General features: G+C 37.4%; 1 protein-coding gene across 5 annotated transcripts in view; it reads left to right on the top strand.

Annotated features, from left to right (window-relative positions):
* ANAPC1 (anaphase promoting complex subunit 1) overlaps positions 1–17,532 on the top strand; it is a 97,649-nt gene that overhangs the window by 2,305 nt on the left and 77,812 nt on the right. For all 5 annotated transcript variants that reach the window (XM_025927120.2, XM_086700560.1, XM_086700562.1 and 2 more), the window contains 9 exons: positions 1,464–1,625; positions 7,330–7,381; positions 7,841–7,941; positions 8,603–8,685; positions 10,012–10,085; positions 12,368–12,513; positions 12,736–12,956; positions 13,654–13,863; positions 17,125–17,220. In XM_025927120.2, coding sequence (XP_025782905.1) covers positions 1,464–1,625; positions 7,330–7,381; positions 7,841–7,941; positions 8,603–8,685; positions 10,012–10,085; positions 12,368–12,513; positions 12,736–12,956; positions 13,654–13,863; positions 17,125–17,220 — 1,145 coding nt within the window. The remainder of the gene's footprint in view (positions 1–1,463; positions 1,626–7,329; positions 7,382–7,840; positions 7,942–8,602; positions 8,686–10,011; positions 10,086–12,367; positions 12,514–12,735; positions 12,957–13,653; positions 13,864–17,124; positions 17,221–17,532) is intronic.

The following is a 17,532-nucleotide window of genomic DNA, read 5'->3' as shown; positions in this document are numbered from 1 at the left end:
GGTTACTCAGATGCAACTGAGGAATGAATATAATGCTTCTTGGGGGGGTAGAGATTCAGATTTGGTAATTACAGTAAAAGCTAGAATAATTACATTATTGTATTATGGTGTCATAGCTGTTTAGACATGTATAACTCATGATTTCATAATGGAAGTCAAATTCAGTAGTATGGTTATGGTCTACTTTGTTTTTATTTTTTATAAAGTTTATTTATTTATTTTGGGAGAGTGTGCCTGCCAGCGGGGTGGGGGTGGGAGTGGCAGAGGAGAGGGAGAGAGAAAGAGAGAGAAAGAGAATCCCAAGTGGAAATCCTGTGCTGTGCGGAGCGTGATGCTCAATGCAGGGCTCGAACTCACAAACCATGAGATCACGACCTGAGCTGAAATCAAGAGCTGGATGCTCAACCGACTGAGCCACCAGGCTTGATTATGGTCTATTTTGAACCTCTTTCTCTTTGCTTAGTATGTGGAGACCAGATTTCATGTTATTTGATGAGTAGATGGTAGAGTTAGAAATGGTCCCTGCCGCAAAAGACCTGGGTGTTTCTTCTTTTTTTTAAATTAAGTTAAATTAAATTTAATTTAATTAGAGAGAGAGTGAGCGAGAGAGTGTGCACTTGAGTCGGGGAGAGGGGCAGAGGGAGAGAGGGAGAGAATCTTAAGCAGGCTCCATGTTCAGTGTGGAGCCTGACACGGGGCTAGATCCCATGACCCTGGGATCACAACCAGAGGCGACATCCAGGGTTGGACGCTCAACTCACTGAGCCACCCAGGCACCCCAAAACCTGAACGTTTCTAGAGGAGGAAACAAATGCCATACAAATAGATAGTGTAGTAATTCTTAAATAGGGGAGTGAGATACAAGTGTGTGTCAGAAAATCAGCCGTTCCTGCCTTCCATTTTCTTATCCCTTTGGGATAACAAAATCTCAGGGAGGGGAGGCTTATGTAGTTAGAAATCTAAATCTTTCTCACTCCCATTCATTTTGATGGGTAGGACAAGGGGAGGAAGGTGAGTGTATATGTTGTTGTGAAACTGGGAAATAAGCATTGTGTATAAATTCCACCAGTGATTCCCACGTGTACTTCACTGCTCCCTTGCATCACCCCCGTATATGCTTAATATACCTTTTTTGTGTCCTGAGTATGTCGGTTTCATTTTTGGATCTATAGATAAGGTATAAGGTTTGTTGATAAGGTGTAACATTTTGGCAGAATAACATATTAGTATAAGGCAGTTAATAGAATTTTTGAGTAAATTCTTGTTCATAAAATCCTGTAAGATTTACACACCCACTATGTTAATCGGTGGCATCAAACCTTCTAAGAGCTGGGTTTGGATTGTGTCTTACTCCAGAGAGAGAGTAAGAGACTTATATTTGGATGACCGTTTGATTTAATGTCTTGTCCCATACAATTGAGAAAGTGCTTTATTAACCTGTCTTACATGTATTAATTTTTAAGGAAAGCTGGCAGTTAAGGAAAGGTGTCAGCGAAATTGGAGAAGAAGTGGATTATGATGAGGAACTCTACGTGGCTGGAAATATGGTGATCTGGAGCAAAGGAAGTAAAAGCCAGGCATTAGCTGTTTATAAAGCATTTACAGTTGACAGTCCTGTTCAGCAGGTGAGTTGATTTGAATTTTAGAATTTGGTTGATTATTTAACACTTAAATACAACAAACTTTTGTATTAAAATGTAACAGAAATGATGGGGTGCCTGGGTGGCTCAGTCGGTTAAGCGTCCAACTTCAGCTTAGGTCATGATTTCATGGTTCGTGAGTTCGAGCCCCGTGTTGGGCTCTGTGCTGACAGCCCAGAGCCTGGAGCCTGCTTCATGTTCTATGTCTCCCTCTCTCTCTGCCCCTCCCCTGCTCATGCTGTCTCTCTCTGTCTCTCAAAAATAAATAAACATTAAAATTTTTTTTTTAACTTAACAGAAATGATAAAAACATAGCATAACGATTCCAGCAACTGGATGTATATTTTAACATGTAGTAAAGATGATAGGAAAATAAAAATTTCATTTGTTTTCTATATCATCACCTTTTTTATGCTATCTTTTGTCAGTTTAAGGATAATCTTTAAACATTGTCCTTGATTAATTTGACTTATTGTAAGTAAAAACTTATAAGACATTCAGGGTACAAAAATATTTTAACACATGATGACTATGATTGCAGAGTATCGAATAAAAAAGATTGGGCTCATAGTAATACTAAAAGAGTAAGGGAAAGGAAATCCCTAGTTTGCTATCATTGTAGTTGGCTATTAAAACTAATTCTATTCTGAAATTGGTAATTAAAAGGAAAGAATTAAACATTTGCCCTGCCTTTTTGGAAGACATGCAATTCATTTCCAATTAATGAAGGAAAACCCATATTTATAGTAGACCAGTGAATAAATAAGGGAATGGTAGAATTAGAAAATCACCATTTTTTTAAAATAAGAATTTATTTAATTTGTTTTTTAATTTACATCCAAGTTAGTTAGCATATAGTGGAACAATGATTTCAGGAGTAGATTCCTTAATGCCTTAAGACGTTTTCTTTCTTTTTTTTTTTTTTTTAAACAATTTTTTTAATGTTTATTTTTGACAGAGAAAGAGAGACAGAGCATGAGTGGGGGAGGGGCAGAGAGAGAGGGAGACAACAGAATCTGAAGCAGGCTCCAGGCTCTGAGCTGTCAGCACAGAGCCCGACATGGGGCTCAAACTCACAAACCGTGAGATCATGACCTGGGCCAAAGTCGGACGCTCAACCAACTGAGCCATACAGGCGCCCCAACCTTAAGACGTTTTCTAGGCCTTACCCTCAAAGATGGTTTTCAGAGGTACGTAAAGATAGAGAAGGCTTACTTATCAATATGGGAAGGAAATAAATGGAAAAAAAAAACCCTGAATATATTCCTGGACAGAATCAAGATTCAAAATGAGTTTGACAGACTTGGATATAGAGTAAAACAAATGAAATAAGGCTTAGATATAGTTAGGATTAATAGAAAGGCCGGAAGCTGAATCAGAGATTGTTATAGCTGTAGAGATCCTGTTTTGAATTCAAAGAATTAATTGAATTAATTCAAATTGGAGAAGATGGCCTTTAATAGTTTCTCACATAGAAATTCTCTGAAAAAGTTTTAATTGCATGTTGCTATGAACTGTGGCCTTTGCTGGACAGACATAAAAGCAGCAAACAAATCCATTGATATTGGCTGGCCTGATCACACTTGGAACATGGGTCTACTCTTTTTTTTGTTTTTTTCTTTTAATTGACATCAAAATTAGTTAGCATATAGTGCAACAATGATTTCAGGAGTAGATTCCTTAATGCCCCTTACCCATTTAGCCCATCCCCCTTCCCACACCTCCTCCAGTAACCCTCTGTTTGTTCTCCATATTTAAGAGTCTCTTCTGTTTTGTCCCCTTCCCTGTTCTTATATTATTTTTGTTTCCCTTCCCTTATGTTCATCTGTTTTGTCTCTTATAGTCCTCATATGAAGGAAGTCATATGATATTTGTCTTTCTCTGACTAATTTCATTTAGCATATTACCCTCCAGTTCCATCCACGTAGTTGCAAATCATTCTTTTTGATTGCCAAGTAATACTCCATTGTATGTATATATATATATATATATATATATATATATATATATATATATACACACCACCTTTTCTTTATCCATTCATCTGAAAATCACCATTTTTTAGCATCCAAGGTAATAACTGATTCAGACGAAGATCGTAAATGGATACTAACACTTTTGGGTAAAAGGATATGACCATGGCACCAAAGTGTTGCCCTCTGGATTGTTTGTAATGTGGAGGGACAATGTATCTCTACTTTGGAGGTATCTGTTATTCTCCACCTCAACCAGATTGATTGAGTTTATCATCAATGATAGTGGGACAAAGGAGTGATACGCGCCTCCAGCTGTAATGCAGCACGAGGTATGGTGATGTCAACCTACTACCTTTTCTTCTCAAATACTTAACTTGAATATCTAGACCTAATTTTAAATTATAGGAAATAATGGGGACTAGAGGATCAATTTGTAAACTATCATGAGATGAGAAGTGGGTTGGAGGTGTAGATGAAACAAGAATGGCCAAAGGTTGGTAATTACTGAAGCTGGCTGATGGGACTTATGTTACTCTGTTTACTTGATATATGTTTAAAATTTCCCGTAATAGAAAATTTAAAGAAAAAACACCATGAGAAAACAATTGGGGGCACAGTCTAGATTCTGGTCTCTTTAGAAAGTCAGGGAGAAAGAAAAGAAGGTGGAGACTTGTCTAGATTAAAAGGAGACTAAGGGGACATCACCAAATGCAATATTTTTTGAAACTTGTTAAGTGAACTTTGAATTCTGGTTCTAGAAAATCAGCTAAAAAAGACAGTTTTGGGAAAATTTGAAAATTTGAAAAAGTTGCAAATGGAATGGATATTAAGTGATGTTCAAAAATCATTTTTTTTCTTAGGCAGGATAATGGTTTTGTGGCTATATAGGAAACCATGTTTATTTATAGGAAGTGCATGATGAAGTGTTTAGGGGTAAAGTGTCATGATGTGTAATTCAAATAGTGTCCCCTCAATCCCACGTGAACGCAAATGTATGTATATAAACAGATATGGCAAACTATTAATAACTTAGATTTAGGTGAGACAGATGTTCAGTGTAAAGAGTGTGGAAAAACATGACTTTGTCTAAATTCAGAATGGCTGTACTCAGGGTGTGGCTATGGGTAGATGCTGGCAGGTATTGGATAGATCCGAACTTAAACTTGTATGTGAACCAAGGAATTTGTATTTTATTTTATTTTTTTTTTAACGTTTATTTATTTTTGAGACGGAGAGACAGAGCATGAACGGGGGAGGGGCAGAGAGAGAGGAAGACACAGAACCAGAAGCAGGCTCCAGGTTCTGAGCCATCAGCCCAGAGCCCGACGCGGGGCTCGAACTCACGGACTGTGAGATTGTGACCTGAGCTGAAGTCGGACGCTTAACTGACTAAGCCACCCAGGCGCCCCAGGAATTTGTATTTTAAACTGTATGCAGAAGGCAGCTTATCCCCTACTTTGCAAATGGAAAGTACATGATCAGTTTTGTATTTTGAGAAGTGATTAGTTTGGTGGGAGCATATAGGACTGACTGGAGAAACTGTTGCCCGGAATACTGTTTGGTGGCGGTTCAGGCGAAAGAGATGGGCGCCTGAAGACAATGGGGAGATGGAGGCGAGAGACAAGGCTGAGGGAAATAGGTGGAGAGGGGGCAAGCTGACTTCTTAGATATTAGGGGTAAAGGAGACTGAAGTATCTAGTTTTACAGCCTGGGAGGGTAGAGTTTCATAAGAGGAAGTTGAGACTGAGGTACAGTGCAGACTTTGGAGATTTCAGATTGGAGTGCAGCTCTGGTGCCTGTTTTTCTTTGAACTTGTATTTGCTAAATTGTCATTAAAAACCCCTACAACTCAACAACAGCAGAGCAAGCAGTCCAATTAAAAAATGGGCACAGGACTTAAGTAGACATTTCTCTAAAGATCTACAAATGGCCAATAAGCACATGAAAAGACGCTCAGCATCATTAGTTATCAGGCAAATGCAAATCAAAACCATGGTGAGATACCACTTCACACCTACTAGGATGATGATTATTAAAAAAACCAAAGATAACGAGTGTTGGTGAGGATGTTGAAAAATTGGAATGCTGTGCATTGCTGGTGGGAATGGAAAGTAACCACTGTGGAAAACAGTTTGGTGGTTCCTCCAAAAGGTAAATATAGGATTACCATATGATCTAGGAATTCCACTTGTAGGTATATCCTCAAAAGAGTTTAAAGCCAGGAGGGGAGGGGCGCCTGGGTGGCTCAGTTGTTTGTCTGACTCTTGATTTCGGTTCAGGTTATCTCGTGGTTCATGGGTTTGAGCCCTGTGTCGGATTCTGTGCTGACAGTGAAGACCCTGCTTGGGATATTCATTTTCTCTCTCTCTCTCTCTAAAAATAAATAAATTAACTAAAAAGAATTGAAAGCAGGGACTCAGACCAATACTTGTATACCAATATTCATGGCAGTGCCCCTCACAGTAGCCGGAAGGTGGAACCAGCCAGGTGTCCAAAAACAGATGAATGGATAAGCAATGTGTGCTGTATACGTACAGAGGATTATTATTCAACCTTAAAAAATGCAGGAAATTCTGATACTACAACATGGCAAAACATTGAAAGTATGGTAAGGTAGACACAAAAGGACAAATCCTGTGTGATTCCAGTTTCATGAGGCTCTTAGAAGAGGCAAATTCATAGAGACAGAAAGTAGTATAAAGGTTACTAGGGGCAGGGAGGAGGGAGAAATGGGGAGTCAGTGTTTAATGGGTACAGTTTCTGATTGGGGTGATGAGAAAGTTCCAGAAGTAGATAGTGATGAGGTTGTACAACATTGTGAATGTGTTTAATGCCACTGAATTTGTACACTTACAGATGGTTAAAGTGGTAAATTTATATCTTACTACCATTACAAAAACATACAAAATGCCGTTAAACAATTTCAATAAGTGATTGTTAAGCATGCCAGTTGAAGTCTAATGGCTTTTCCTAGTTTGAATTTTACAAGCGGGGCCTTTAAGGAAAATGTTAATTTTTCTAAAGATTTTTTCTCTATTTCTTTTTTCTTTTTTTTTTTAAATGTTTATTGTTTATTCTTGAGAGAGAGACAGTGAGAGTGGGCAGGGGCGGAGAGAGGGAGACACAGAATCTGAAGCAGGCTCCAGGCTCTGAACTGTTGGCACAGAGCCTGACACAGGGCTCGAACCCACAAGCATGAGATCATGACCTGAGCTGCAGTTGGACGCTTAACCAACTGAGCCACCCAGGCGCCACTAAAGATTTTTTCTAAAGTGAGTCTAGGACAGTCTAAGAATGATGAGATCATTATGTAAGTCTGGAGATTATAAAATAACTTGGCAATTTTGAACTCTTACGGTAACCTTTTAGCTTTGTATAGTAAGATTTACTAATGTAATCACCTATAATAGAGGGTGGGCCATTATTGGAATTGACTTTTGCTGCAGGGCTTCTGTCCAGTAGGTTTTTGGATTTTCGTCTTCCCTTCTCTTTTCCTAAAACTTATTTGCAAACATAGTTTGTCTTTCCTTATAATATTTATCATTAATTAAGTCTAATTTTATCATCTTTTTTGTTCCCGTGGTGTATTATATTGAGCTGATGAGGAGGGACAGGTATGATGTAGGTGTCATTGCTATTAGTCAGATGCCATTAGTGAATAGGTTATCATTTAGATACAGTTTTCTCAGGTAAGCATTTTGTTTTGATTTTAGGCATTGTGGTGTGACTTCATCATATCACAGGATAAATCTGAGAAGGCCTACAGTAAGTTTCTTTTTGAAATTTCATTTCATCTTACTCTAAATGTTTCTCTGCTTGTTTTTTTTGTTGCGGTTGTTGTTTAAAATATGTAGTCACTAATAATAGTGGTTCAACCTATGCATTTCTAATTTTTTTTTTTTTTTCAACGTTTATTTATTTTTGGGACAGAGAGAGACAGAGCATGAACGGGGGAGGGGCAGAGAGAGGGAGACACAGAATCGGAAACAGGCTCCAGGCTCTGAGCCATCAGCCCAGAGCCTGGCGCGGGGCTCGAACTCACGGACCGCGAGATCGTGACCTGGCTGAAGTCGGACGCTTAACCGACTGCGCCACCCAGGCGCCCCAACCTATGCATTTTTATATGGTACATTAAAGAATTTGTGCTGTTGGGAATTGGCAGTTTCTGATTGTTGGGATTTTTTGTTTTTAATGAATAAATCTGGTTGTACCCTTTTTTTTCAGGTAGTGATGAAGTAGAAAAATGCATATGTATATTGCAAAGCTCATGTATTAACATGCATAGCATAGAAGGAAAGGATTATATAGCTTCTTTACCTTTCCAGGTAAGTTGAGTGTTTCACTGTTTTTGTATTTTGTTGGAGAATGTTCTTGAATTAATTGGTTGTAAAAGTATTGCTGTTCTTATATCTTGTAGTAATCAAGAATGTTATTTTTATTAATTTAAAGTAACCAAATTTTAATAGCTTTAATATACTATTTTTCCATCCTTTGCACAAAAAATAAATTATTTAATGAAGTAAATTTAATTATGGGTTTTTTCTCCTGAGAGATTTTTTCAGTTTAAATTTTAAAAAGAAATCATTTTGGAATATTAAAGCACATAAGCAATAGTAGTCTTTTTCCTGTTTCTCATCATCTTTTTCATACCTAGTGCTATTGTTAAAATTTTATCACATTCTCATTTTGGTACTAGTATTAGCCAGTGGCAGGGATTTCTGATTGAGCTCTTGCTTAGATTTGATTTTGTCTTGGACTTAAAAAAAAAATATATATATATGTGTGTGTGTGTGTGTGTGTGTGTGTGTGTGTACACATATGTATGTACACATATATATGTATACACACATATGTATAGTTAATGATCATGTTTGGAAAAGCTTTTATTAAATTGGAAGAAAATCTAATGCTCTGTAGTTTCTTAAGTACATGTTATGAAGAGTAGTTTCTTTTACTTCTGTTTTTTCCTATCCTTTTACCTGATAGGTTGCAAATGTTTGGCCCACCAAATATGGGTTGTTGTTTGAACGAAGCAGTTCTACACATGAGTTACCTCCAGGTCCACCCAGGTATTCAGCTTTCTCAGTTCAGTATATTATTGTTCAGGCTTTTTTGATGTTTTGAGGTAAAATTTTTCACCTAAAAGTTTGGGATGATGATAATTTCCATGAGCTCTATTTCTGACTTGGCACCGAATTATTTCTGCTTCCTCCCATCCACCTCACCTCATAGTAAAATTAAACAACCACATACTATAGATAAAAAGACTCAGTTCTTGGTGCTGTCATTTTTTCATTGTGTTACTTTGGGCAGGTCATTAGAGCTTTCTTAGCTTTAGTTTCCTTACCTGTTATAGAAGTACGATCATTTACTCTTAGGATTTATGCAAAGATTAAATGAGCTAATGTATGTAATCTTGAAATAGGACTTAGTACATATTAGGTGTGCAGTAAATGGTAGGTGCTTATTAGTAGCATCTTTACCTTGTCTCCCTAATAAATTGTGAGCTTACTGAAGGGCATGAGCATACAGTACCTGTCATAGCCTGGTACAAGTAGTGGACACTTGTATGTATGTTTGTATGTATGTATTTTTGAATGTGTATTTTTGAGAGAGATGGACAGAGGATCTGAAGTAAGCTCTGTGCTAACAGCTTTAATCCTTACAGCGCAGAGCCTGACATGGGGCTTGAATCCACCAACTGTGAGATGATCATGAACTGAGCGGAAGTCGGATGCTTACCCGACTGAGCTACCCAGGCACCCCCCCCCCCCCCTTTTTTAAAAGTTTATTGACGGTTTTTAAAAAATTGCTTAAAGATTTTAATCTTGCTGTGTTTAGATAGGAGGTCTGTTTTTTTTCTCTTCTTAAAAGTCACTCCTTAAAACAATGCCACCTTTTTATTTACTTGAAGTTTTCCTTCCCTTTTTGTTTTGTTTGTACTTCTTTGTAAGTTGGTATAAGACACTAAATTTCTTTCTTAGTTGTCAAAGACACACTGCCACTAAGAGAGGTTAAAAAAAAAAAAGACCGCCTTATGCTTATTCATTACTCTGTTCTGTAATGTGATGACTGCTGTTTGGAGATATTCCCTGGGCTGTACTGATTTCCATGAGAGAGAGAGAGAGAAAGAGAGAGAGAGAGAGAAAGGGAGGGAGGGAGGGAGAGTGTGTGTGTGTGTGTATATGCACAGAATTACCATGTATAAGAGGAGGGATTTCTAGGAATGAAATAGAAGATACTGGGAAAAGTTTAGAGGGTTGCTTTTTGAGGCGACAGGTTTCTAGTTGCTTGTGGAATCTGGAGAAGGTACTTTTTTGCAGGCAAAGTGTAAAATTTGCATACAAATGGAATCATTTTGTGTTGGTGATTGATTTATATCTGTTTATTACTAGAGAACCTTTACCCACTATGTTCAGCATGCTGCATCCACTAGATGAAATAACCCCACTTGTTTGTAAATCTGGAAGTAAGTGTATTTTTATAAGTTCTTTCATATAAGCTTTTTTATTGAGTTTGGGGGATAGGAAATTGAAGGAACTTTATATGAAAATTGGGCTTGTTTTATAGAAATAATATAGTGTAAACATTTTTATTATGAAATTTATACTGAAGCAAGATCTTCTTGAATACCATGTTTTAACAGTTATTCTTTTATTAAAAATAGGACCTGTATGGGGCGCCTGGGTGGCTCAGTTGGTTAAGCGTCTGACTTTGGCACAGGTCATGATCTCATGTGTGTGGGTTTGAGCCTCGTGTTGGGCTCTGTGCTGACAGTTCAGAGCCTGGAGCCTGTTTCAGATTCTGTGTCTCCCTTTCTTTCTGACCCTCCCCCATTCGTGCTCTGTCTCTCTCTGTCTCAAAAATAAATAAACGTTAAGAAAAAAAATAGGACCTGTAATCAATCAGGAATATTGATATACTTGCTAACCTACCTGTAGATGGCTCTGGACTCTGTTCCTCAATAATTAATAAGTAAATAAATAATACTTTGATAAACTTAAGTTTTTTGTTGTTGTTGAGGAAAAAATTGTAGTTTCTTCAGCCTGTATGTACTGTATAATTTTAGTGATTCACTTTCTCTGTGCATAATGAAATAATTTGCTGAGATGCAGAACTTTTAATACTTCTTACAGGTATTTCTAGATGCTTATTTTAATAATTTAAATGTGACCAAATGTGATAAATAATTGTAAATAATGAGGACTTGAAAACTGAAAAAATGTTTATATATGTATATTAAAAAAAATTTTTTTTTAAACGTTTTTCATTTATTTTTGAGAGACAGAGAGACAGAGCACAAGCAGGGGAGGGGCAGAGAGAGAGGAAGGCACAGAATCTGAAGGAGGCTCCAGGCTCTGAGCTGTCAGCACGGAGCCTGACATGGGCCTCGAACTCACGAGCCGTGAGATCATGACCTGAGGTGAAGTCAGTGCTTAATTGACTGAGCCACTGAGGCACCCCAAAATGTTTATATTTTTTGACCAATTTGGGACTTTATCCAAAGCACACAATATGAAATTTCATTGAAGTTTTAATCTTTTGTATCAGGGCTTGGCAGACTACAGCGCATGGGCTAAATCCAGCCAGTAGCTTGTTTTTGTAAGGCTTATGTTTTTAAAGTTTTTATGTTTTTAAAGGGTTGTAGAAGAAAACATGCAGAAATCAGCATGGGTCCACAAAGCCTAAGCTATTTATTCTCTGTTTTTTTTTTTTTTTTAAGAGAAAAGCGTGTTAGTAATTCTATATTATATTGGTAACAGTTACAACCTAAATAAATATGTTAGAGTCTGTGACTGAATGGTGTGAAGCCATTATTGATCATATTTTTGAATAATATTTAATGATTTCAGGAATTGCTTACTCATAATGTTAAATAGAATATAAAACTGAATACAGTATGATTCTAATTTTGTAAAAGCATAAAAAGTTGTTACATATATAGGAGAAAACACTAGGAGGAATACTCCCTAATATGTTAATAGTAGATATTTTGAGATGGTGAAATTATGAGTGGTTTTATTCATTTCTTTATGAAATACTTCTTATTTTTATAAAATAATTATTTAAAACTTAAAAAATATTTTAACTGAGAGGGAATCGTTGAGGAAGCTGGCTAATAAGGTTATAGAAATCAATTCAGGCTACTATAGAAGTAAAAGCTAAACTCACTAGGAAAAACTTATTTTGCATATATACTCTGTGTGTGTGTATATATATATATTTTTTTTTTTTTTGCATATATACTCAGTAAATAGTAGTGTACTGTTCAACTCTGTTAGAATAGTTATTATAAAGGACAGATTTCATACAGAAGAAGAACAGTAAAGCAGTGAAACTTGGCAGAATATTTGATTGCAATTTTCAAATCAGTCAGCTGTTGAGTAGTCACAGACCTTCTACCTGTGGCTGATTTAATGGTGAGTAGGCACAGATTTTCATCATTGGATTGCATGTATGTGGAATTGAAACTGGTAACACTCTTATCTTTAATATATTTTGAGGGAGTTGATACCCAAAGTAAATTTATTAAAAATTCAGGGTGGTTATATAATTGTATATAATTATATACAAAATATATAATTATATGTAATAAATGCATACAAATATATATTATATGTAAAATACATATAATTATAATCACGGGTTTTGTGTCTTAATTGGCTTGGTTTCTCTTTAGGAGTTGCATGAAGTTTCTTCATAAAGAACTGTCTTATGAAATTCATTGGTCATTTCTGTTTTATCTTTAAGGTCTTTTTGGTTCATCAAGAGTGCAATATGTTGTAGATCATGCAATGAAAATTGTTTTTCTCAACACTGACCCTTCCATTATAATGACCTATGACACTGTTCAAAGTTTGCATTCTGTGTGGGCTCTCCGGAGAGTCAAAACAGAGGTAAGGATAGAGGCAAGTCACTTGTTACTATGAAAGGATTTTAACACTGAGAACTTTCACATGTATTTGGAAGAATCATTTGTGAAATGGACTGAGCTTCTTAGGAAAAAAAAATATTGTGTCTTTAATAACTGGCTTCTACCCTGAATTCTCACCAGGAAATAACCCTTTTGATCTAATTATTGCCTTTTTTTCCCCCCCTTCTCATCATTTTGACTTAAGGAAGAGAATGTTGTCTTAAAGTTCTCTGAACAGGGGGGAACCCCACAGAATGTGGCCACTAGTAGCTCCCTCACAGCACACCTCAGAAGCCTCTCCAAAGGAGATTCCCCCGTGGCTTCACCTTTCCAGAATTACTCCTCCATTCACAGTCAGAGTCGCTCGACCTCCTCACCCAGTCTCCACTCTCGTTCACCTTCTATTTCCAACATGGCAGCTCTAAGGTGGGAATTAAGTGTGGAAGTGTGTCCTTGTTTTAAACAAGATATCCCAAGAAAGAGATACTTTCTTCTCAAACTTTCTCTTAATGTTTTGAAGGATTTAAAATTTCTGTTGACAACTCTTGGGGTATTTTTTAGGGAAAATAGCTATTATCCCAGTTGTTTTACTTTTGCTAAGACATCTAGGTCTCCTGGCAGTTTTATAAAATAAGTCCTATTTAGAAGCTGCCTATTGTCATCAGATTGGTTGCCTCATTTCTTCCACTGAGTGACAGCAATTTGATGAATATTAGTTGCAAATAAATATATGTATGTATTTTTTTGGTCTTAATTTGCATTAGCATTTTTGTTTTTGTTAATATCTATCTGGTAATAGAGGGGCATAGTTTTGTTGGTATGTACATGTCTGAATATATAGGAATGTAGTTTGGACCTTTTTTGAATAATATAAACAGTTCATTTTCTAAGACAGAAAACGAACTCAAGCTTCAGTTTTTAAAAGGATGAATTCTAACAAGAATTTTAAATCTTTAGAATATGTTAATGTGAACCATTTAATTATTCCCTTAAAAAAATGTTTTTCTGACTGGGATTAAGCCATGAATGCACTCGGTACATAGTTTTGGAAAGTATGATTGGAAACCGTGTTCTGTCAGCCTGCCTTATTAACTGTGATGCCCTCTCTCTGTTTATTTTGCAGTCGTGCTCATTCTCCTGCCTTAGGAGTGCACTCTTTTTCAGGGGTGCAGAGGTTCAACCTTTCAAGCCATAATCAGTCTCCAAAGAGACATAGTATTTCTCATTCTCCGAATAGTAATTCTAATGGCTCCTTCCTTGCACCAGAAACAGAGCCAATTGTTCCTGAACTTTGTATTGACCATTTATGGACAGAAACGATTACTAATATAAGGTTTGGAGTATATATTTTTATATCCAAAGAAAAATGTTGATATAAGTCTTAGAAATTACTTGGTATTTTGCCTGAAGTTTCCTTTTAATTTTTTTTTTTAATTTTTTTTTTTTAACGTTTATTTATTTTTGAGACAGAGAGAGACAAAGCATGAATGGGGGAGGGTCAGAGAGAGGGAGACACAGAATCCGAAACAGGCTCCAGGCTCTGAGCTGTCAGCACAGAGCCCGACGCGGGGCTCGAACTCACGGACTGCGAGATCATGACCTGAGCCGAAGTCGGCCGCCCAACCGACTGAGCCACCCAGGCGCCCCTCCTTTTAATTTTTTAATATAATCAGTTGTTAATATTTATAAAAATACAGAGATAAATGTTAAGGCTACATCAGTTTCAATAGAGGATATTAGTGATATTAAAGTGTTTATAAAAATATTCTTTTATCATTTCCTATTTCTTCCTTAGTAGTAATAATCTCTCAGATTTGAGGTGTTTGATGTTTTAGAGAGATTAATGATGTTTCCCAGAGGTCTGAGTTGTGTTTCCCAAAAACAACAGCTGACACTCAACCAACATAAAGAGAAAACTTTAAAAAAAGTGCTATAAAATCCCAGGTTTCTTAATCTACAGAAACATCATTAATCTCTCTAAAACATCAAACACCTCAAATCTGAGAGATTATTACTACTAAGGAAGAAATAGGAAATGATAAAAGAATATTTTTATAAACACTTTAAATTTTTTTTTTTTTTCAACGTTTATTTATTTTTGGGACAGAGAGAGACAGAGCATGAACGGGCGAGGGGCAGAGAGAGAGGGAGACACAGAATCGGAAACAGGCTCCAAGCTCTGAGCCATCAGCCCAGAGCCCGACGCGGGGCTCGAACTCACAGACCGCGAGATCGTGACCTGGCTGAAGTCGGACGCTTAACCGACTGCGCCACCCAGGCGCCCCTATAAACACTTTAATATCACTAATATCCTCTATTGAAACTGATGTAGCCTTAACATTTATCTCTGTATTTTTATAAATATTAACAACTGATTATATTAAAAAATTAAAAGGCGGGGCGCCTGGGTGGCTCAGTCGGTTGGGCGACTTTTATGTTTTATGTTCTCTTTAATCATTTATTAATTCAGCCCACTCCAGTGTGTGTGCTACTGGCTGTGGGTTCACAGGCAAATTGGTCACTGTCCCTGTTCAAAAAGAGACAGCTAAAGGATGGTGACACAGAGGCAAGTGCCTACTCTTTGGTAGGGCTTTGGAAAGATGAATAGGTATTTGCCAGGTGGGAAAGGGAAGAAGGGCACATAGGCAGGGGGATCAGAAGTTCAGAAGTATGAGTGTGTGGTATGTGTAAATACTCTCGCTTTGCTTGTGCAGGAAGGAAGGGCAAGTGCTGAGAAAGGGGCGGCTTGAGAGAGAGAGAGAGCGATTACCCTTTACAGATGGTCTGTTTAATGAGGGCTGTTAAGGAGGTGCTTTATGTGTGGGTCATAAACTCAGGGGAAAGAGCAGAGCAATAAATGTGGAAGGAAGTTGTTGGCTTCTAAGTGATGATTGACGCAAGGAGGTGGATTGGAAGTTAACGAGTGTGTGGAAGTTGGGTTCCTGGAGGCCTGTGGATGAACTTGCAGTTGCAGAGGTTCTGGAAGCTGGCATCATGCAGTAATCCTGTGCACATGTGTATAGGCCTCTTCCTAAGGAGAAGGTTTAAATACTCAGTATATGCTCATAAGGGGTCTCAGACTTCCAAATAGTTGATCAGGTGGTATAGAGTCAGAGGGCTAGGGACTGAAATGTTGGAAACTTAAGTTTTTGGAAGTGAAAAGAGAAAAGAGACAAAACTGCTACAGAGAGACAAAGTGGGAGAGCGCAGGTGGGAGAAGCAGCAGAGTTGTCACGGGAAATAAGAAGAGAGAGCCTTTCAGAAAGAAAGCTGCCAGTATTGTCAGGTGCTGGTGAGGTGTGGCACTAAGAGAGGAGCTCAGAGAGGAGGTACCTGGATGGCAGAGAGTTCACTGGTGACCTTGGCCAGAGCCCTTGGAGAGGGATTGTGGAGTGGAATGCAGTGGAAGAAGTAAATATGGACTGGGGGAGTGAACGTTGACATACAGATTATTTTAAGGATTGCCTTTGGGGATGAGGAAGCAAAAGAGGGAGTGTCAGGGTCAAGGGAGAATTTTGTTGTTGCTGAATTACATTAGAGAAAATTAGTCTTCGTGACTAAATATCTCTCTGCATATCCCTAAAATGTAAGGACATCTTTCCTAACCACGGTGCCATTTTTATACCCAGCCAATTAACAGTAAGTCCTTTATATGATTTAATATTCAGTCCATCCTCATGTTTCAAGATTTTTATCTTAATATGAAAGAGTAGGCTGTAAGGAATATACCCAAAGTAGGGAAAGCATTAAAAAAATACAGGAGAGAGGAAATGATGAATGGAATGAGGAACCAGAAAGGAGCACAAGTGGAGAGATTAGGCTTTAGGGGGGGTGTTGGGGGGAGGTGGGTGGGTAGAGATGAAAGATGGGGATGGTTATCAGATACATAGGGCAGGAGATTGGGCTCAAGCCTTACAGCCGCATCTTCTCTGTGAAACAGAAGGCAAATGCATTTTCTTAGGGGTTAGGGAATGGGTATAGCTGGAGAAAGGTAAGGCTGTGAATACAATGTTGAAGTAGCTTCTCTGTTTTTGTTTCTTACAAATAAAAATTTCCTACATTTAAAAATCATTGTCTTTACATATCTATTGGCAAATTGAAAATATTGCAGATCCTTATTTTACAGAATTATGGTTTTCTGTACCACTCCAGAAAGAAATCATTGGGAATTAGAGGTATGGTTTTAAAAAGAGGGATGAAGTAGAGCCTAATCTGAGAGGAAGAAAGGATAGATAGGAGAGGTCATGTTATAAGAAGTCTGACCCCTTATACCTTACAAGGGATAGGAATTCAAGTTTGCATTGCTTAGCAGTAGATAACTTTAATAATATGGAATTAAAAAGGTCACTGATAATGATTAAATTTATTATAATTTATTCCCCCAAAAAAGCTGTGGAATGGACTCAGAATCAGAGAGCTGAAAAGAATCCTAGAGATCATGAAGTTCTAATCTTAGAAGTGTTTTTTGGGTCTTCACTGTAACTGCTTGGCCCAAGTGGTTTTAAGATTTCTTGCAGAATATTTTCATTAATAGTTACCATGGTAGATTTTGGAACCAGCGTTGACAGTCACTTTATTACCATATCTACTACAGAGAGAAAAATTCACAGGCCTCAAAAGTGTTTATTACGTCTGACCTATGTGGGCAGAAGTTCTTGTGCTTTTTAGTGGAGTCCGAGCTCCAGTTACGGTAAGTGCGTAGATTTCCCATTGATTCTGTGTAAGTAAACTTAGGGCTGCTTTTTCTTCTTTTCTTTTTTTTGACTTAAGTAGCTTTACTGAAATATTTTACATACCAAAAGAATTAACATGTTTTGAGTGTACACTTCAGTGATTTTTAGTAAACGTACAGGGCTAATGTAGCCATCACTGTAATCCAGTTTTATAACATTTCTGTCCCCTTAAAAATATCCCTTGTGTTTGATTTGCAGTCTGCTCACTCCCAACCTCAAATAACCACTTTATAGGCTTTCTGTCTAGTAGATCTGCCTTTTCTGGAGAT

The sequence above is a fragment of the Puma concolor genome, chromosome A3, assembly GCF_028749965.1.
Source record: "Puma concolor isolate L17-30 chromosome A3, mPumCon1.1.hap2, whole genome shotgun sequence".
Classification (NCBI taxonomy): Eukaryota; Metazoa; Chordata; class Mammalia; order Carnivora; family Felidae; genus Puma; species Puma concolor.
This window is presented reverse-complemented; position numbering and strand designations above follow the sequence as displayed.